At 44.6% G+C, this 22,271-nt stretch overlaps 1 protein-coding gene across 4 annotated transcripts in view; it reads left to right on the forward strand.

Moving 5' to 3' along the window:
* Positions 1–22,271, forward strand: part of sorcs1.S (sortilin-related VPS10 domain containing receptor 1 S homeolog) — a 122,789-nt gene that overhangs the window by 10,858 nt on the left and 89,660 nt on the right. For all 4 annotated transcript variants that reach the window (XM_018227212.2, XM_041570754.1, XM_041570753.1 and 1 more), the window contains exon 2: positions 17,609–17,676. In XM_018227212.2, coding sequence (XP_018082701.1) covers positions 17,609–17,676 — 68 coding nt within the window. The remainder of the gene's footprint in view (positions 1–17,608; positions 17,677–22,271) is intronic.

Below are 22,271 nucleotides of genomic sequence, written 5' to 3' on the forward strand. Positions count from 1 at the left end.
CATGTGCCCATTTACCCACCTGTGCCCATTTACCCACATGTGCCCATTTACCCACCTGTGCCCATTTACCCACCTGTGCCCATTTACCCACATGTGCCCATTTACCCACCTGTGCCCATTTACCCACCTGTGCCCATTTACCAACCTGTTCCCATTTACCCACCTGTGCCCATTTACCCACATGTGCCCATTTACCCACCTGTACCCATTTACCCACCTGTGCCCATTTACCCACATGTGCCCATTTATCCACCTGTGCCCATTTACCAACCTGTGCCCATTTACCCACCTGTGCCCATGCAGGACCATTGTTCTGCCTGGATGAGATTGAGATCACTGGAGTAATTGCACCTTGAAGTCGACTGGAATGAGAAGCACCGAGCGACCACTAAATTGCCTGATCTGCTGTTTCACTGCCGCACACCGGCCTGAGATTCTCTGTAACCAGCAGTGCGGGGGTTACTCCCACTTAATTCAGCATTTCAGTTTAGCTCCCCAAAAATCTCCCCTGCGCCACATAGTTGGGGTACCCTGGTGGAAAGAGCAGCTGCCATTAAGGCACAGCCTAGGTAGGGTTAATAATAGGCCTATAATAAAGCTATAGGTGATGTAACGAGTGATAAACTGTAACAATTCTGCATTTGTCGCAGGAAAACTGAACTGACCGCAGGAAACACCCAATGAGGGTTTTGCTTTAAATCAGGGGTTGCTCTGCTGATGGGTTGCCATGGGTTACTAGACCTGGAGGAAACGTTGATCATTTATTCCATTACCTCAGTATTATGAGAATATCTGTGAATGAAATGAAAATGAAATAATTTTACATGTGCTTCTTACAATGTATCACTGGTACAAATAATTATGGTGTGGCTGCAATTTGGATCTTGGGGCCCAGTAAGGACACTTCTGTCCCAAATACAAATTATTGACCCTGTTTACTGTAAACGTTTCACAAATCTGTTGCAGACACTGGGGAGATGCGAGGGGCCATTTCTCTCTTTCAGATAAAATAAATGTGAGAGGCCCAGAATGACTTATTGTTTATCAGCGGCACAAGTCAGATTGTCAGCCCTGTGGCCATTTATCTTCCCCCGCAGGCGAGTGTCCCAGTGAAATATATTCCCTCTCCTCACTCACTGGCTCCTCTCACTCGGTGTAAGTGCTTTCTGAAGGTATTAACCGTTAATGAGAGGATTCACCTATATTTAATTAAAAGTCGGATTTGTCCTGTAATTAAAGGTAATTGAGAGCCGGCCATTAAAGGAACGTTCAATAGGAGATTGGCAGCGAGAAGCTTTGGGGAGAGTAAGTGAAGCTTCATGAAAAGTTGACCTTGGAGAACTGTATCTGGGAGGCAACACTTTATAGACACTCGTTAGAGAGATGAGACTTAATTGAGGAGCAATTCCTGAAATCAAATCATTTCTCTAGTTAATCTCTGCGCTCAATGGGCCCTGGCACAGCCCGTGAATCCTCGTGTGACTTCAACTCTCTGGGACGTCCCTTCAACGGAAACTTCATGTTCTCATCAACTTTCAGAATCAGGAGAGACATTGATATTCTGAGACCATTTAGTTGTGTCATTAGATCGACCAGATGTAGGAATAAATTAATCGATAATATAAAAGTGCTCATTTAGGAGTGGACTGAGCCAAGTGCAATTTTAAACCTAATTGTTATGGGTTTCCCACAGTGCAGTGTTTTTTCCCATTGAAACAGTCACTGAAAAGTAAAATCCCAAAATCCATGGCTGTGATTGGAGCCCAGCTCAGTGTCTGGACGAGGTCTGACGTGTCTGAGTGGATCGGTGTCTGAAGGTGCAGGTCACACTGGAGATAAATCTGACTGGGAATTAAATCAGACAAGAGGCTTTTGCTCCCAAAATAGAAGCCCCTTCAGCTGGCACAGGCTATCCTATCCCACCGGGAATTAATAAATGGGGCAACAATTGCTCATTTGGCCCATTGTTTTATTCTTATGACTGGACGCCCCCATAGACTGTATAAAGCACTGACTGTACTGAATAAAGACTCCACCTCCTCCTTATACAATAGTTGTGCCTTCCTCGTCAGTAGAGCAAAATGGGCAACATGGAGACTGGAGAATGAGACAGCAGAACTATGGGGACACTCTGGGGCAAGATGGAGACAGTAGGGCAAGATGGAGACAGTAGGGTAAGATGGAGACAGTAGAGCAAGATGGAGACAGTAGGGTAAGATGGAGACAGTAGGGTAAGATGGAGACAGTAGAGCAAGATGGAGACAGTAGGGTAAGATGGATACAGTAGAGCAAGATGGAGACAGTAGGGTAAGATGAAACAGTAGGGCAAGATGGAGACAGTAGGGCAAGATGGAGACAGTAGGACAAGATGGAGACAGTAGGGCAAGATGGAGACAGTAGGGTAAGATGGAGACAGTAGAGCAAGATGGAGACAGTAGGGTAAGATGGAGACAGTAGGGTAAGATGGAGACAGTAGAGCAAGATGGATACAGTAGAGCAAGATGGAGACAGTAGGGTAAGATGAAACAGTAGGGCAAGATGGAGACAGTAGGGCAAGAAGGAGACAGTAGGACACGATGGAGACGGTAGGGCAAGATGGAGACAGTAGGACAAGATGGAGACAGTAGAACACGATGGAGACAGTAGGGCAAGATGGAGACAGTAGGGCAAGATGGAGACAGTAGGACACGATGGAGACAGTAGGACAAGATGGAGACAGTAGGGCAAGATGGAGACAGTAGGACACAATGGAGACGGTAGGGCAAGAAGGAGACAGTAGGACACAATGGAGACGGTAGGGCAAGATGGAGACAGTAGGACAAGATGGAGACAGTAGGGCAAGATGGAGACAGTTGGACAAGATGGAGACAGTGAGGCAAGAAAGAGACAATAGAGCAATATTTAGACAGTAGGACACGATGATCCCTAAAAAGTTGTAATACGGAGAAAGGGTGATCTAGAGTTGCTGTAATGTGGGGGGTGGGGGTTCATAATGCTGTGGGGATGATTAAATGTGAGAAGTAAGGGGTGTAAGTGCAGGAAAGGACACACTAAGGGCAGCGCTAGAGAAAACATGTTCTTTCTGACATTTGGATCAAAGCTTTTAAATAAATATTTTTCCACATCATTGATTGGCTGAAACATCAGTAAAACTCCACAAGGATTGGCTGTGTGTAGGTTTGTATATATATGTGTGTGTGTATAGGTGTGTGTGTGTAGGTCCAAATAGAAGAGGGGGATGGTGGTTAGCACAGCTTTTCCAAATGATATGCGTCCAATTCCTTATTAGTTGTTCTGTGCTGCAACTGCTGCAAATGATCCAAGTATAGGAGAAGGAAGAGGAACTCCAGCAGAATTACTGCCAACAACTTTATATTCCAGGCAGTGGGAAACACAACATGTTTTGGGTTCAATACCCTTTATTCACTTGATACCACTGCCTGGAATAAAAAGTTGTTTGCAGTAATTCTGCTGGAGTTCCTCTTCCTTCTCCTATACTTGTGTGTATACCTGTAGGTGTGTGTGTGTATAGGTGTTTGTGTCTATAGGTGTGTGTGTATAGGTGTGTCTATAGGTGTGTGTATAGGTGTGTGTGTGTGTATAGGTGTGTATATAGGTGTGTGTATAGGTGTGTGTGTGTGTGTATAGGTATGTATATAGGTGTGTGTGTGTATAGGTGTTTGTGTCTATAGGTGTGTGTGTATAGGTGTGTATATAGGTGTGTGTGTATAGGTGTGTGTGTGTATAGGTATGTATATAGGTGTGTGTGTATAGGTGTATATATAGGTGTGTGTATAGGTGTGTGTGTGTGTATAGGTATGTATATAGGTGTGTGTGTGTATAGGTGTATGGCAGGTGGGGGATCTGTATTGTTTTACCTTAACCCCTAAACGTCCTGTGCCCCCATTGATTGCAGGGAGTAAATAAACACACAGTGAGTGTAGAGCAGTGCCGGGTCCTTTCCCCGTGGGGCTGATCCTGTGGCCTCTCTATTATCAGCCTGACTCGTTCCATTTGGATCAACACACAGCCCCATTCTCGGTACACAATATTGCCGTGATTAATTAATCATTACTGTTCTCTAAATAATTGATACAATGAAGCTGCTAAAACTCTGCAGTTTCTAACGAAATTTTTTTTTCTATTCAGCACATTTAAAGCTACAGTGCATCTTCCCATGCGGCTCCTTCCATGCTCCATTTCTCTGAATATTGCACAGCAAATAAAGGGTTAATGAATGAACATGGAGACAGGTAATTTTATGTATTTAGGGCATAGGTCCAGCCCCCAGAAACAAAGAGGGTTAGTTTGGTCACCCATGGGGTGAGTAGACATCTGTTGGGATGATTCATTCAGAAGGAGAAGGGTGACCCCTGCACTTAAATATAATTTCATATAATTTTCATATGATCATGTTCCCTATTTTGGATGATTTACTTCTACTGCAGTCTCACCCGAGGCTGATTGGGCAAAAACCCAGGCAGAGGGGTCACACAAATGTACAGTTAGATTTCCTGCTCTCACCACTTGTGTCATTTTTTGGGTACTTGCCCTACTGCCACCACCTTGCTCTGCTGTATCCTTGTTGCCCTACTGAATCCAACTTGCCCTCTGTCTCTATGTTGTTCTACTGTCTCTATCTTGTTCTACTGTCTCTCTCAATCTTGCCCTGCTGTCTCCACCTTCTACTAATGTCTCCACCTTGCACTGCTGTCTCCATGTTGCCCCACTGAATCCAACTTGTTCTACTGTGTTCCATCTTGCCCTTCTTTCTCCCACCTTGTCCTAATGTCTTAAGCTTGTCCTATTGTCTTCATCTTGTCCTAATATCTCTATATTGCCCTACTGTCTCCATCTTGCCCCACTGTCTCCATCTTGTCCTAATGCCTCAATCTTGCCCTACTGTCTCCATCTTGTCCTAATGTCTCAATCTTGTCCTAATGTCTCAATCTTGTCCTATTATCTTCATCTTGCCCTACTGTCTCTATATTGCCCTACTGTCTCCATCTTGTCCTACTCTCTCCAACTTGTCCTACTGTCTCCATCTTGCCCTACTGACTTTATCTTGTCCCACTGTCTCCATCTTGCCCTACTGACTCCATCTTGTCCTACTGTCTCCATCTTGTCCTACTGTCTCCATCTTGCCCTACTGTCTCCATCTTGCCCTACTGACTCCATCTTGCCCTACTGTCTCCATCTTGTCCTACTGTCTCCATCTTGCCCTACTGACTCCATCTTGCCCTACTGACTCCATCTTGTCCCACTGTCTCCATCTTGCCCTACTGACTCCATCTTGCCCTACTGTCTCCATCTTGTCCTACTGTCTTCATCTTGTTCCATTGTCTCCAACTTCTCCTAATGATACCATCTTGTCTGCTCTACCTGCTGTCCGCACTTTTCTTCAATTCGCTGCTTGCTTTTATGGAACACACTGCAAGTGTTACCCCCAATTTCACCCCAAAGACATATCGTTTACCACCGCCCAGAAACTAGGAGCCCTGGTGCAGTCTGGGTACATCTGTTCAAGAGTTGGCTCACAGAGTGTTTGCTGTCTGGTTCCCATGTAGATTTACATGCAGGGTATGAATATAATGTATCCTGTTCCTAAAGGAATTAGTGTGGAGGCAAAGGATAGGGGGCAAGATCAGAGCTGTGAAGACCCCAATAAGGAATGAGATAGAAGAGGAGGCAATGTAAGAAGATGAGAATTTTCTATTTGATGAAATGATGAGATTCAGGGTAAAACGGCTTCTTTGAGCCCATAATAGAGTTCATGGTGCTGACGAGGAGGCCGTGACCAACAGAATGAAGACGAAGCCCCTTGAGATCCCACCGAGAGCCCTTTCAGCTGAGTGTAATTGACAGGATTCGGATTGAGTGATAAATATATTCATGATTCAAACCCTTAACACATTTCCTCTATCCCAGGGGCCCCTCTCAGCTCCGTCTCCTCATCCTGACGCCCTGAAACTGTCAGAGTTTTCCCTGCAACGGAGCAGCCGCTTCTCAGCTCGTTCCACTCCAGGAGCTTCCATAGAAAATCCTGTGCGGCACCAGAGGGGGCTCAATTGTGGCCCCTTCTCACTGTTTTGCCTCATTGTTGTTCCTAATTTGCTCCCCACTCTCTCCCAGTTGCACCAATAGCTGGTTCCACATTCTGTGCATTAAATTAGAGAATCTGCTGAGCTGTCTGAGTCATTGTTCACCCGTGTCCCATTCACTTACAGCTGTGCACCCTAATATGTGAGGGCAGTCACTGTGCCCCCCGGGATTAAACTGCTCCACTTATTCATATTTGTGCTATTTGGATTATAAATTTGCTAGGGATTAGCCTGGTGGTTCAAATCGGATTATTTCCCTCTTTGTTTTGGAAGGAAAAGTCCTGGGTTCTTGAGGGCCCAACAGTGAGTCTTGTGTTATTTATATATGTGTTATATATATAGATATATTTATATGTGTTATATAGACTGGCACGACCCCTCACTCACTGTTACTGTACAACCTTCCATTCCTTCAGTCTCTCCTTCCCAAATCTTGTTTGAACAGAAGCTAAGCCCCCCTGTTAGCTCCGCAGCCAAAACCATATGCTAAAGACTTCCCTGTATAACTCAGCCTGCAGCCTTGTGTCTTTATATGGTCACAGAACAACCCCTCAGTGACTTCTAATATCCTTATCATTTACAGTAGGGGGTACATTATCCCTTATAATACATGAGTGATACTCAGAGTTCCCTGTATAACTCAGCCTGCAGCCTTGTGTCTTTATATGGTCACAGAACAACCCCTCAGTGACTTCTAATATCCTTATCATTTACAGTAGGGGGTACATTATCCCTTATAATACATGAGTGATACTCAGAGTTCCCTGTATAACTCAGCCTGCAGCCTTGTGTCTTTATATGGTCACAGAACAACCCCTCAGTGACTTCTAATATCCTTATAATTTACAGTAGGGGGTACATTATCCCTTATAATACATGAGTGATACTCAGAGTTCCCTGTATAACTCAGCCTGCAGCCTTGTGTCTTTATATGATCACAGAACAACCCCTCAGTGACTTCTAATATCCTTATCATTTACAGTAGGGGGTACATTGTCCCTTATAATACATGAGTGATACTCAGAGTTCCCTGTATAACTCAGCCTGCAGCCTTGTGCCTTTATATGGTCACAGAACAACCCCTCAGTGACTTCTAATATCCTTATCATTTACAGTAGGGGGTACATTATCCCTTATAATACATGAGTGATACTCAGAGTTCCCTGTATAACTCAGCCTGCAGCCTTGTGCCTTTATATGGTCACAGAACAACCCCTCAGTGACTTCTAATATCCTTATCATTTACAGTAGGGGGTACATTATCCCTTATAATACATGAGTGATACTCAGAGTTCCCTGTATAACTCAGCCTGCAGCCTTGTGCCTTTATATGGTCACAGAACAACCCCTCTGTGACTTCTAATATCCTTATCATTTACAGTAGGGGGTACATTATCCCTTATAATACATGAGTGATACTCAGAGTTCCCTGTATAACTCAGCCTGCAGCCTTGTGCCTTTATATGGTCACAGAACAACCCCTCAGTGACTTCTAATATCCTTATCATTTACAGTAGGGGGTACATTATCCCTTATAATACATGAGTGATACTCAGAGTTCCGTGTGTAACAAATAAGTACTACTATAGTTTATATAAACAAGCTCAGGTGTAGCCATGTGGGCAGCCATTCAAGCACAGGATACACAGTAGATAACAGATAAGTACTACTATAGTTTATATAAACAAGCTGCTGTGTAGCCATGGGGGCAGCCATTCAAGCACAGGATACACAGTAGATAGCAGATAAGTACTACTATAGTTTATATAAACAAGCTCAGGTGTAGCCATGGGGGCAGCCATTCAAGCACAGGATACACAGTAGATAACAGATAAGTACTACTATAGTTTATATAAACAAGCTCAGGTGTAGCCATGGGGGCAGCCATTCAAGCACAGGATACACAGTAGATAACAGATAAGTACTACTATAGTTTATATAAACAAGCTGCTGTGTAGCCATGTGGGCAGCCATTCAAGCACAGGGATACACAGTAGATAGCAGATAAGCTCTGTAGAACATAATGTTGTTATCTGTTATCCACTATTTAACCTGTGATATATAGCCTTTTTTCAAATCCCGCCATGGCTACACAGAAGCTTGTTTATATAAACTATAGTAGTACTTATCTGTTATCTACTGTGTATCCTGTGCTTGAATGGCTGCCCCCATGGCTACACAGCAGCTTGTTTATATAAACTATAGTAGTACTTATCTGTTATCTACTGTGTATCCTGTGCTTGAATGGCTGCCCCCATGGCTACACAGCAGCTTGTTTATATAAACTATAGTAGTACTTATCTGTTATCTACTGTGTATCCTGTGCTTGAATGGCTGCCCCCATGACTACACAGCAGCTTGTTTATATGAACTATAGTAGTGTTTCTGAAGCAAACACACCAGTTTAACCAGTGCAGTATATGATATTTTCATTACTTTAAAACACTTTCATTTTTTGGTGTTACTGTTCCTTTAAGGCAGACAATGTTCCTGGGGGAAGACACAATTGTCAGCGCTACATACTCCTATAATGCAGGTGATGGTGTTGCTGTAGGGATTCATGGAGTGGCACAAAGTGTTGGCTAATGAGTGAAGGTGCAAAGTGTGTATGAAGGGGACATGGCCAGTGTGTGAGATCAGGCAGAATGGAGACAGGATGCAGGGAGGATGCTGGGAGGATGCAGGGAGTTGTTGGGGTGCAGGTTGCACAGAATGAGCGCTAGGGCTGCAGCTGTTGGATCAGACTTGGATTGTTTGGTACCAACACCCCCTCCCTTCCCATTAACCTTTAGCGCACGACAAGGAGAGAGATTTCAGACGGCGCAGACAGAAGGGGCCGCACAGAACACGGAGATTCCCCTGACAGATACAGAACATTCTATTCCCATCAATTCTATTCCCAACAATTAGCTCCTTATCTATCAGCCACTTAATGATCCGCTGCCTTCCCAGCTGTTCCCTATCTGCCTCTCTGTGCAACTGCCACCCGGCCACCAGCGCTCTCTCATTAAGTGTCAGCCCTGCAAACTGCTCCACATCTGTATCCAGGATTAAAGGGCAACTATACCCCTGTACTAGTGACGTTTATCTGCTGAGCTTTATTCTATGACCTCCTGTGTGCAGAGACTGACTAGAGCCTAACTGGGCTATTCTTTGATACATATATATATATATATACAGGCTGCACTGTGTGTGTAGGAGTGGGTGTGCAAACATGTGGGACACAAACACAAGTCACAATCCAATGGCCTGGCTGGCTGGCTTTCATTTTTGGCTCTATTTTGGGAGGGGGTGGTTGCAGAATTAAATTCAAGTATGTCAGGGACCTTAGAATATTCTTTTTTCTTGAAACTTTTTCATATATTTTATTATTGTTATATGAAGAGAAGAAGCAAATGACTGTGTCAGACCCAATTGCTTTCAGAGCATCGTCTCTTGGCAAAGATATTCCAAATCACAGCTGAGCCGGCGCAACCGTAGAGCTTAATCCCCAATCTCACGTATAGAGCAGGTCGTTTGCTGTATAGAGTGACAACTCCCTGCGCTGGGGCTGCCTCATCGCTCCACTCGAACACGAACACCTTCTTTGCACTTAATCCAACTCCCTAACTCTTGTTGCAGTTTGCCTGCTCGCATTAATGTAACAGATGTGCAGCCATTCTCCTCCCCCATAAACTAATGGACACTTACACCCTCATTCACATGGAGACATTAGGACAAGACGGAGACAGTAGGACAAGATGGAGACAGTAGAACAAGATGGAGAAAGTTGGACAAGATGGAGACAGTAGGACAAGATGGAGACAGTAGGGCAAGATGGAGACAGTAGGACAAGATGGAGACAGTAGGGCAAGATGGAGACAGTAGGGCAAGATGGAGACAGTAGGGCAAGATGGAGACAGTAGGACAAGATGGAGACAGTAGGGCAAGATGGAGACAGTAGGGCAAGATGGAGACAGTAGGACCAGATGGAGACAATATGACTATATGGAGAGAGTAGGGAAAGATGGAGACAATATGGCAAGATGGAGACAGTAGGGCAAGATGGAGACAGTAGGACAAGATGGAGACAGTAGGACCAGATGGAGACAATATGACTATATGGAGAGAGTAGGGAAAGATGGAGACAATATGGCAAGATGGAGACAGTAGGACAAGATGGAGACAGTAGGACCAGATGGAGACAATATGACTATATGGAGAGAGTAGGGAAAGATGGAGACAATATGGCAAGATGGAGACAGTAGGGCGAAATGGAGACAGTAGGACAAGATGGAGCCAGACGGGCAAGATGGAGCCAGACGGGCAAGGTGGAGACAGTAGAGCAAGATGGAGACAGTAGAGCAAGATGTAGAAAGTAGGACAAGACGGAGAAAGTAGGACAAGATGGAGACCATAGGGCAAGATGGAGACAGTAGGACAAGATGGAGACAGTAGGACAAGATGGAGACAGTAGGAAAAGATGGAGACAGTAGGGGAAGATGGAGACAGTAGGACAAGATGGAGCCAGACGGGCAAGGTGGAGACAGCATGACTAGATGGAGACAGTAGAGCAAGATGTAGAAAGTAGGACAAGACGGAGAAAGTAGGACAAGATGGAGACCATAGGGCAAGATGGAGACAGTAGGACAAGATGGAGACAGTAGGACAAGATGGAGACAATAGTGTTCAGGATATGATTCTCCCCAAACACTGTATTCCTCATTAGTTGAGAATGTAGGAAGGGTTAATGGTAAGAAAGTGGGGAGCTGAAAGTTGTGCCTCTCTAGTGCCCTTCCCCCCCCCCCCCCCCCCCGCAAGCAGCTAAATATTAAAGAAAGGTCTGAACATTAACCCTACACTCACCTGTTTGTATCTTGGTTTAGGTTCTGGGCCTGGGGGAATGTCACACTTGTGCAGGACTAATGGGAGATTTTGGAAGCTGTAAAGTTATTTTTATTTTACCAGTTTTATTCCCTGAAGGGTCTCTCACCCAACAGCACTTGTAATTATTACTAGACCTCTGCTAAATCTCTCCCTAGAGGAGTCTAAAGTGGAACCTGAGGTTCTGGTGTCCCACAATTAACTAAAAGAAGTCCTGATTCCTACAGCACCCATTTCTGTCTCCCTAATGAAAGCCCACTCCTGCTGTAGGCATGACAGACCCCCAGAATGTGCTGAGGGGAGGAGAGACTTGACTTAATAACTCATTGGGTTAATAGAAGGGCGAGTTGGGGGGCAGCGACTGGCTGTTCTGTGTACCTCAAGTTTATTTTTGTTCTCATGGCACAAGGTGGCACCGTCAGACCCAGTTCCAACCTTTGATTCTCCGTCTCACTTAGTGACAGTGCTGTGCTATGCTGCAAATTACCGGCAATAAAACTCACTATAAAAATGACTTTTCCTACCCCAGTAAGTCCCAGAGCTCCGTTCTGATGTAACGAGAGATTAGGAGAGAGGTCCCATATTATTCCTATTCCCGGGGTGCACATTGGGCCCATTGGGAAATCGCATTATCAGCTGTTCTGGGCACATGTTCTGTTGGACTGAGTTGTTTGGGTGCCACTGATATAATATAATGGAATTACTACTCACCCCTCCCCCATTAACCCTGTAAGCTCTGCCCTGCCAGGGTGTGTCTGTGTGTCCGCTCTGTACACCCGGGATATAGAGACTGTACTTGCCGTATGCTCAGGGCACTTGGGAAGGAGAAGAGCTGAGATGCCACTGCCTCTATATGTCATTGCCTTCTGGGGGGTTCAGAGAATGTTGTTGTATAGTACAGGGGTATTGGGGTACACTGTGTGCTTATTGGGGTGCTGTGTAATGAATGTTAGAGCAAGGTCCAGTAATATTGGCACCCAAGTCCCTACCTGACTACCCCCCCACCCTCTATGTGATCAGCATGACTCCCCAGCACACCCTCCATACCAACCCCCCATTTCTATCCCTCCCCTCTCCACTGCCTCCCCCTAGATCCGGATCTGATGAACTTACCGGCACGAGGGAATTTAGTGGCAGTTGCAGTGTAGTAAAAGTAAACTTGGGGTAAGTGGCAACAGCTTTCACTACCCCCCCCCCCCCCCCTTTTATAAGGATGGGGGATAAAATAGGGCTCAAACAGCTGATCACCAAACAGTGTTCCTCATCATCTTCCTCGTCATCCATTAAATCCTCCCAAACTTCCTGCAACTCAACTCTGTCCTTCCAGCCGAGTCAAAGCTCTTTTCCCTAATTCCCCTGACTCTTTTGTGTTTGCCCCCCAGGCCCTCAGCCCACCAACATGTTGCTTTTCAGGGTTTGTACATTGAATTTCCCCTGTGAGTGGGAACAAGAGACTGATGAGTAAAGAGTGACAGTCAGAGGTGACATTTAGTAGGAGACGAGTTTAGGGGGGAGGAGGAGTTGCGCGCAGGGCGCTGGGAGTTTTGCACTAAAAGCTGCGATTAAAGAGCAATTATCTCGTTTCTTACAAATGAAGCCTCAGTAGACTGATCCGACTCAGTGCTGACATTTCTGGGCTAAACAGAACATTTACATCTCAGGATTCTAAATCAGTCCCAGAACTGCAGAGACTGAGTCACAAGCCCAGGCTGGTGCCGCTGGATTGGAACTAGAGAACCCCAAGGGGCCCCTGGAATTGGATAATGGGAGCCTAGAACAGCTTAAGTTTGTGGGTTGTGTTGGAACCTGTAATGGACTTGTAACATAAGAATCAGGTGTCATGGGTCGGAACTAGGGGTCGGCAGAAGAGGCACCTGACTAAGGCACAAAGTTTGGGGTCACCAGGCAGGTACCTCAAATAGCAGCCCACCCCTAGTTCAACACTGAAAAAGGAGATGCACAATTAAAGCTTGATTCTCAATCAGATTATTAGCTGTAGTTACTTATAGTTCAGGTAATATAGGGATACGGGAACCTTCATGGGTGTTGTTAGAAGATGTCACTAACATTTTACTAAGTTTCAGTTGTGTATTGTGTATTCACTTTATAGGTTTTCTCCTTTGTCCTTTTAGAGGCTCTCGATGATTTAGGAATAGATTTGAATATGAAATTCCACAAACTATCCCATATAGTTATCTTGCAGAAATGCATAGACTTGTGTGGAATAGCTGAAATGAGTCATTTGTAAACCCTTGAAAGTAGTTTGCTTGTACAGGTACTGGATCCGTTATCCGGAAACCCATTATCCAGAAAGCTCTGAATTACGGAAAGGTCATTTCCCATAGACTCCATTTTATCCAAATAATCCAATTTTTTTATTAAATGATTTTTTTTTTGTGTAATAATAAAACAGTCGCTTGTACTTGATCCCAACTAAGATATAATTAATCCTTATTGGAAGCAAAACCAGCCTATTGGGTTTATTCAATATTTACAGGGTCGTCTAGTAGATTTAAGTAGGGATGCACCGAATCCACTATTTTTGATTCAGCCGAACCCCCGAATCCTTCGTGAAAGATTCGGCCGAATACCACCGAACCGAATCCGCATATGCAAATTAGGGGTGGGAAGGGAAAATATTTTTTACTTCCTTGTTTTCTGACAAAAAGTCATGCTATTTCCCTCCCCGCCCCTAAGATTCGGTTCGGCTGGGCAGAAGGATTCAGTCGAATCCGAATCCTGGCCGAATCCGGAACCGAATCCTGAAGATCCAAATTACAGAAAGATCTGTTATCCGGAAAACCTCAGGTCCCAAGCATTCTGGATAACAGGTCCCATACCTGTATCTGATGTTATTAGTATAGAGCGGTCACAAGGAGTCATAGGCCTGTTCCAGTTGCTTTATTTGTTTGCTTGAATATACCCATTCAATTGATTAGAACCCCAATTGTCTCTGGGGTGAGTACCCCATCTTTATTGTATTTCAACTAATGTTATCATTCTATTGTCTCTAATAAAATCACTTATTGTTGTAGTTCTATTATCCCATTTAGCCCTCCATCAATGGAGCCTTTCTCCATACTTGGGCTAAACTCTGGCTTGTATGTCTGGGGTTGTTATAGGTTGGGAGAGCTTCATAGTTTATATCTTTCTTTATCGCCCGTCTCACATACACAGAAGGGATATCAGAAGTAGAAAGACGTATGGAATAGTTAACCCATAAGCTACATGATAAATATAGAAACATCTGGAAGTAGATAAACTCTTTAGCGAATGATTAAGTGGCAAAAAGAAAATGATGACTATGTTACTGCTCTAGGCTGGGAATTATTACTGTTAGAAACCTATGGAAATGAAGGTAAGTTTATTCACATGGTCGTTGATTCATTAGTAGAGTCTTAGCAATGACTTATTGCTGCTTAATTGTTTCAAATAACTTTGTTTTACTTTTTAATATTATTAGAAACCCCTTTCTTTTCTGTACCCTACCTTTTTTCCCTTTATAAAAACAATAAAGAAAGAATGGACAAAAAAAGAAAAAGAAGATGCAGGTCCTCCTTTTCCTACGGCCGCAGAAAAATAAGATGAGGCTTAGGGCAGAGACACAGGGGAAGATACGGGGAGAATTTCGGATCGCTTCGTTTTCTGAAGTCCCCCGAAGTTTCCTTCAACTTCGGGCGACTTCAGAAGATGAAGTGCTCTTAGTGCCATCCCGTCAGCGATTTAGATTGTAGCTGGTGGGAAGGCTTTTTGGGGAGATTAGTCGCCCGAAGAAGAGGCGATTTGTTGCCAGACAACTAAATGCCCCCAATCTTAGCATGTGCCCTTACCCCAGCCCCCCGTCATTTAATTGTTCTCTTCCTTTCCCCGGGGGGCAGGAGCAGACGCATTACTCACCCGCCGCGCTCTTATCTGCCTTGTACTGGCGCTGCTGCCCGGGCACCATTCATTAATTCTGCCAAGTGATGTCTCGTGCTGGTGACAGGGAGGGAAAGGCTGATTTATGGCTCCACTAAATATTGCGGCAGCCGCATGATTTGTTATTCATCACATGCTAATTGTCTGGGCGCAGGGGAAACACAGATCCGACAGCCAGTGAGGGGGGCACTGAGACCCACTTATTTCACCCTTAGCCCTGGGGGGTTCACTGGCCGGCATGGGGGTACCGAGGCTTCTGAATTATCTCATGGTTGGGTCACATGAAGAAGCTGTTTTGCCTCGTTGGGTCTCTTTTAAAGGGAAAGTTCACCCTAATGACTTTTTTTCCAGTGCTGATATGTCAGGATTTCAATCCATTGCTGTCACTTCTCACTATCAGTTCTCACTGCCCGATCCGCTTACTGACAGAAAGCAGAATCCAATAAAAATATCTGTATGTGGCTGCTGAGGACTTGAAATAATATCCATAAAACCCATTCACTGAAAAATCAGGTTCATATTAAGCTCATGTAAAGGCACAACACATGGGTTTTATTACTGCTTCTGTCTTACCCTGCAATTTCACCCACATGTCATCCCCTCACTTTCTCTCAGTTACCCCTCTTTGAACCCCAGTTCTGGAAAGCCTCAGAACACCTACTGGATGCCCCAATGTTTTCTATTGCTTTTCTTGCAGTTTATCACTGACTGGTTGCCATGGGTTACTGCCCAAGTTGCCCAGTGTTAGAGAATGAGATTGGCTTGTGCTGCGAGTGGCAAGAAACCAACGAGGAAACAATGAATTTGTTGGACTGAGTCACAGCCAATTATACGTCACCACCTTCGTGTCACTGTTTCAATTGGCCATCAGACTGGCACTCGGCCTGACAATCAGACTGGCACTCGGCCTGGCACTCAGACTGGCACTCACTGTACCTACTGTTTGTAGTAAAGCAGAGATACAAGAAGCATGGAAATACCCTTTGCTGGAATAATAGGTGAATACAGGGCAGGTCTCACATCTCAGTCCTGACTTTTAGCTTGAAGGGGACAGGGACATTCTCAGTGTTTTATATGATTGGAATCATTTAGGATTTCTATGTAACTGACTCTTGGTTGCCAGGTGAGTGCCGCCTTAGCAACCACCAGGCATTTAGGCACATGCTAGAAAGAAATGCAGAAAGAAGGGATGACAAAAACAAAACCTATAATATAGATCTTGAGCCTCACATTGAATCTCTTTGATGGTTGCTAAGGTCACTGAGCCGAGCAACCAGATGTCAATAAGCCATTGTTGCTGTATTTATGGAGGGCAACTGTTTGTGGAGAGGATAGTGCTGAAAGGCTTAAGGTGTGGGGTAACTCGGAATGGCGATTTGTGGGTTCTGCAAATGGCAGGGGGGCTGCTATAAGTTGCCACAGAAAGTCACTATTCCGTGGGCTGGTGGGGGGCTGATTGGGCCTCTGTGTACTTGGAATGTCAAGGCCTATTGTGAATCCCAGTCAGCTCTAGGGGGCTCTGTACATAATCTTAGGGAAGAACTGAGCCTTCCTCGTAGTCCCAATCGGCCGGCCCACCCTTTATGTAAAGTCCAAATCCATCACTGGAACAGTCACATCTCCATTCAGTGACCCAGATCCACCAGTCAGGTCTGTCACTCAAGGGCCCAGTCCGTATGGAGTCAGAAGTGGTTCATTGCTTGGTGCCTGTTACCTGCTATTTTCCTTCATTATGCAAAGAAAAAAAAAGTTTTTGGCTGTGGGACCCCATTAAATAGAACTATTCCAAGTGATGCATTAATCCTGGACCCTCTGCTGCCCCTCCCCTACACCCTCACCTTTTTGTGGGTCCACATGTGGCTCTAGGGGTCCAGGGGTGCAGGATGTTTGTGGGATAAGTTACAATGAGCTGCATTTTGTTGCCCCTGTTAACCAGTTGGGTGCTGCCGTCTGAGGCCTCAACTCCCCCATTGGTGCAACACCCCTGTCCTGCCCTACTGAGCATGCTCCCTGAGCTCCAGCTGATACGTTCTTGCTGGGATTCCTGTGATGCTGCTGAGAAATCGATCAACTCATGTAGCAAATTGTTTGATATAGAAAGAGAGCATTGGTCAGAACCCGAGGTTCACATGGAATAATTTCCTCTCTGTACAGCGAGTAGTGAAAAGACATGTGCAAATATGATGTATTCCCCGCAGCCCTGACACATTGCAGGGAGTCTCAGCTCAGGACACAACTGTCAGATTACACTGCCAGCTCCCGGCCACCGATCTCCCTCATAGGAAACAATGAAGTTATCAGAACAGAGATATAACCTCAGATATTGAATAGAAAACTGACTTCTGATTGGCCAGAAATTTCCGTGCAAATCTTCTTAGGAACATTTTCCCTTGAAAAAAGACTTATGGTATTTCTACATCTCAGTTATTATCCTCAGTGTAAATGGGAGTCAGTACATAAGTATATACAGAGTATTATATTTGTATTTATGGATATGGGAAGGAGCTGCCATAGGAGAGAATAATGAGTGGGAATATTTACATAAAGAAGAGATTTACTGTAAGTGGAGCGGTTGGTCGGGGTTAATAAGGAGCCAGTCAGTTTCAGACTTATTTACATCCCACTCCCATTAAAGCGCCTGTAGGTTCCTTGGATCGGTTCCATTGGGCTCTTCCCAGACATTAATTGTATGAGACTGACTGTGATTTCTCTCCCTTTGCCTGTAGGTGATTCTGATCCTGACAAAGCTGTACGATTACAACCTGGGGAGCATCACGGAGAGCTCGTTGTGGAGGTGGGTACAAACTGTAATTGCACCGATGCTGAAACATGAGGGGCTCCGACTGGGGGGGATTGTGTGTAATTAGCCATGTAGCAGGGCTCATGACAGGTCTCTTTGGGCTACTCGTCTTCTCTCTTCTTATATTCAGTCCTGGGGCTTTGTCAGGAACCTCCATCATTACTCTGGGGAGTCTTTAACTCTTTGAGATCGTAAATATAAAACAGAGAATGAAGTGACTGCAAGCTCCATGGGGCAGAGGCTGCACTGGCCACTGAAAATGAAAAAATATCCGCTGTTGCCCCATCCCACTGCACCCTACCCTCTCCCAATTAATTCCAACTGGATGGAGCACATGAGAATAGTCATTTTATTAATGAGCCAATATTATGTTAAGCCTTTACTTCCCCTTTAAATGAATATAAAAGGCAGAAGGTGCAGAATGTAAAGCACAGAACTTATATATGTTGCATATTGTACAACAGATCTATGATATACTGTTTACCTTACAATATGTTGTGGAATTTTAGACAAGCCCCCCTTGTGCTGAGACTCCCCCGAGCCCCAGGGTGTAGTGTAATAGCCCTTTGCCTTTCAGTTTGGGCCAAAATGCTGTTTATTCCTTATATTTGGGGGTGCTCCTCGGCATTGCCCCCTGCATGATACTCGGCTAGAAGTCCACCAGGCTGGGGTTAGGAAAATGCATTATACAATGTTATAGTCAATTCTCTGCAGTGAGGTGGTACCAATTGGAAAACCAAACAACCTGCAGCCAATCAGAGCATTAGGACACTGACAGATCAAGAGCAACTTGCAGCCAATCAGAGCATTAGGACACTGACAGATCAAGATCATTAGACAGTTTGCCATTGAAAACTGCCCCTTATGATGTTGAGAAATTATAGCCACACTACCAGTCTCTATGTGGAACTGAGTCTCAAGTGGAACCCACGCAGGAGACAGAGGTTTATCAGGCAGGTTATAAGCCGGTTATTAGCTGGTTATTAGCTGGTTATTAGCAGGTTATTAGCTGGTTATTAGCAGGTTATTAGCTGTTTATTAGCTGGTTATTAGCTGGTTATAAGCCGGTTATAAGCTGGTTATTAGCTGGTTATAAGCTGGTTATTAGCCGGTTATTAGCTGGTTATTAGCCGTTATAAGCTGGTTATTAGCTGGGAAAGTCTCACCTGCCGGCAGTTCTGCAACAAGAGAGGGAGGTTAATGCCGAGGCGGTGGGTGTTGGTGCAGGAGGGAGATTATCTGAGCGTCTGATACATTAAATGTCACTCTGATAACAGCAACCGCCACAAAGAGCTTCTTAAATATGTCTGAGCTTCTCGGCGCAACAGTAAACCGGCAGATCAATGGGTCCAACTCTAAAGGGAAAGTTTCCCTCCAGTCTTTTCTGTACTTTCTCTTTGTATCTGTGCGTCAGGGATATAAAATCTCCCTCTGTAATGTAAAATAGTGCAAATAATCTCACTCCTTGATATTCTCGTCTCTCTGCATGTTACATTAACTGCCTGTATAGAGAGCAGCTGTCACAGTGTTACCCCCATATCATGTGCAGTAACTGGAGCCGGGAATACGGACCCCCCAGTGGGGCACCAGTAGCACAGAGGGAAGGGATTTTACCCTTTAACCTCTTGTAACATCACCACATTCTCCCCTTCAAGTCTGGACTGGGAGTCAGAATAGGCCCTGGCATTCAAAACGCACAGAAGCCTAAACAGCCCCCACCAGCCCACTAAATACTGATTTTCGATGGCACCTTATAGCAGCGTCTCTGGCATTTGCCAGAACCCACATATTGAGGCCTGCTCCCCTTTTATCCAAACCCCCCAACACATCAGGGCTGTGAATCTCTCTCCTCGTTGCCACCCCAGCACCTCCCTGATAAAGTGTCCGAACTCTTGGGGCAGGGGTGCCCAACCTGCCTTACACCCCCTGTGGTATATGATGGAAGATGGAGTATTAAGCTCACTCATCTCTGCTTCTGTATTGGGGGTTCCGAGGCAGATGAGAGTTGATTGGGTGCTGCGCTAATGAGATTAATTGCTACTGTCTGTAGTCTGGAGGGTGTAGCAATTTACTCACAAAGGCAATTAATTAGCACTCTGAGCAGGGGAGGTGTCATATTAATTTACTCATTAAAGCCCCTGTGACTTTCAGTTTATAGTTGGATGAAGGATTTTATGGAACCCCTCATTTTCCCTCTTCGTTTCAGCCACAGCCTGCTTGGAAGCCTTTGTCCTTCTCCTCCCCTGATTCCCTTTAATTAACAAGAGTCGCTCATTCACCATTGCCCAATGTGTCTCTAGTCCAGTCCTCACAACTCACAATCCCAGTTTTAGGTTTAGTGGTATAATGTAAGGGCTCAGCTTCCACTTCTCCAAGGGCCACAGACCCAGTCCATGAGAGATTATGCAGAGGAACGTGTAGCCAAGGGTTTTAGAAGAACATCTAATTGACAATTTCTGGAGACGGGTTCTTCTGCCAAAAGAAAAATGGCAGCCTTTAACCTTGTGTATCACTAAAGGCCTTGCACTCCTGCACTATTTCGGTAGCTATGAATTTTTGGACATGCTGAATGTATTCCAAGGATACAATTGTTATTTACTTGGGTTATATTTTATTTTTTCTTTCCAAAACAGAACCATCAGGGTAGACAGGTTCTTCAGCATCTATGAGAGGCCAGTCTACAGGCCATGAATGAGATATGTATCACCAGGAGGCCTTTTCTCCTGTGGGCCTTACTGTGGGCTGTTGAACTTGCTGTTGAACTTGGAAGGCTCTGTTGAACATATAATTATCCTCATGGATCACAAGAGCAATTTGGGCTTTTTTCTTTTCAAGGCTCAATTTTGTAATTTCCTATTAGCCTGGTTCTGAGAGGAAGAAGATGCTTAATCCAAATCTATTGCTGCCAAACAGACCATTGTATCCCATCCCACCCCTAAAATGTACTTTTTGTCTCCTCTTTCACTTGCATATTCCAAATCAACTTTGGATTGACATGGCTGTGAACTTTGTTGTTGAAATTCATTCAGCCATTCTGGTAGCAGGTGCTCAAAATGGTTCACTTTACTAAAAATGTTTCAATCTGATCTTGATTTAGGTCAAATAGACACCAAGGAGATCTTTGTGTTACTGACCAATTAGTTCTTCAGTATCCAATTTCCATTGCCTCCAGGATCTTCAGAGCTGTTTTTTAAATTACTTGGAGTTAAGTTTAATTTTTCTTAAGCTTATGACCCTCAAAGTAATGGTGTGGCTGAAGGAACCAGCCACTCCTTAGAAATGTCCTCTGTTGCTTCACCTCTTAGAAACAGGACATTTGGGTCAAACTACCACCAGTGGCTGAATTTGTGCATAACAATGTCAATGCCATTCTTCTGTGTCTATAACTTTTATCCTCTTACCCTTGACATTGCTGATGTTCCTACTTCCAAAACCTTGAAGATAAATGGTTCCAAGTCCTTAAACTGACTCAGTAGATCTTCTGCTCTTCAAAAAGCAGCTGCAGATAAATGTTGTCATCTTTGCCCAAAATTTCAGGTTTGGCATTCAGACTTTATCAGCCATTTCCTAAGCTCGGCCATTCTTTTAGGATCCTTCTCATGTATTTTATTTACCTTACCTCACTAGGAATTTGAAGATATCATGGAGCCTTGATGATCCAGTGGTAAAGTTCTATATCTTATCCATTGGAAAGGGTTTGCTCCTGAAGAAAGGTCTTGGGTGGAGGCTGCTCATACATATGCTCCAACATCTTCTTTAAAAAGTTTGCCTGTGAACCTTGGGAGGTGCTCCTTTGAGTTCCCCCCCCCAATTACCAACATGTATGTAGATCATGCTGTGATGCACGTGTGTCATTGACAGTAACACTTGTTATTATGCAGCTGATATAATGATGGTCCTGGGGTGGCACTTAAATGCCCACAAACCTCCCCCAGTGTCAGGGTCACATATGCAGAGATCCATTAGGGCTTAATCTCTCAGGTATCATCTAATACTGTAGCTCTAAACACACACAGCAGCTCCACGGGTTGGTGAAACAAAGTAACCAACTAGTTGCTCTTTAATTGTAACATCTCAGCTCAACGCGTGTCATCATTTATCACTGATCATTTGGCGTCCAGGCCGGGGCCTCAATAAAGCTTCCCACCCAACGGGCCATTGACTCTGTGGTATCACATTGTGGGGTAAATGGGCCATTGCAAGAGCAGCTGAGCATAATTGGATCAATTTACTCCCGTCACGTGAGAGCAATAGCGACAGATATTTAGTGAATAAAAAGCAAATCCGTGTCGTTAAAGAGATAATCGTTTCCAGGCCGTTGCCTTTATTCCTAATCATAAAAATCAATGATTTTTCTCTTTCCGATGTGAAACTCATAGAGGGAAACACTTCACCCCACCACCCTTGTACCATGTCTGCCCCTCTGCCTAATAAAAATCCCATTGGCTGGGGGTCAGGATTATCTGCAACTCTCTGTGGGGTCAAGGGCTCCCATGGGGGCTCATTCTCACACTAATTAAAGGGGATTTTTGGTAACATCAGCTGCTCTCCCAAAAGGAACCAGCCCAACGATGACCTTCCTACTGCGC

The sequence above is a fragment of the Xenopus laevis genome, chromosome 7S, assembly GCF_017654675.1.
Source record: "Xenopus laevis strain J_2021 chromosome 7S, Xenopus_laevis_v10.1, whole genome shotgun sequence".
NCBI lineage: Eukaryota > Metazoa > Chordata > Amphibia > Anura > Pipidae > Xenopus > Xenopus laevis.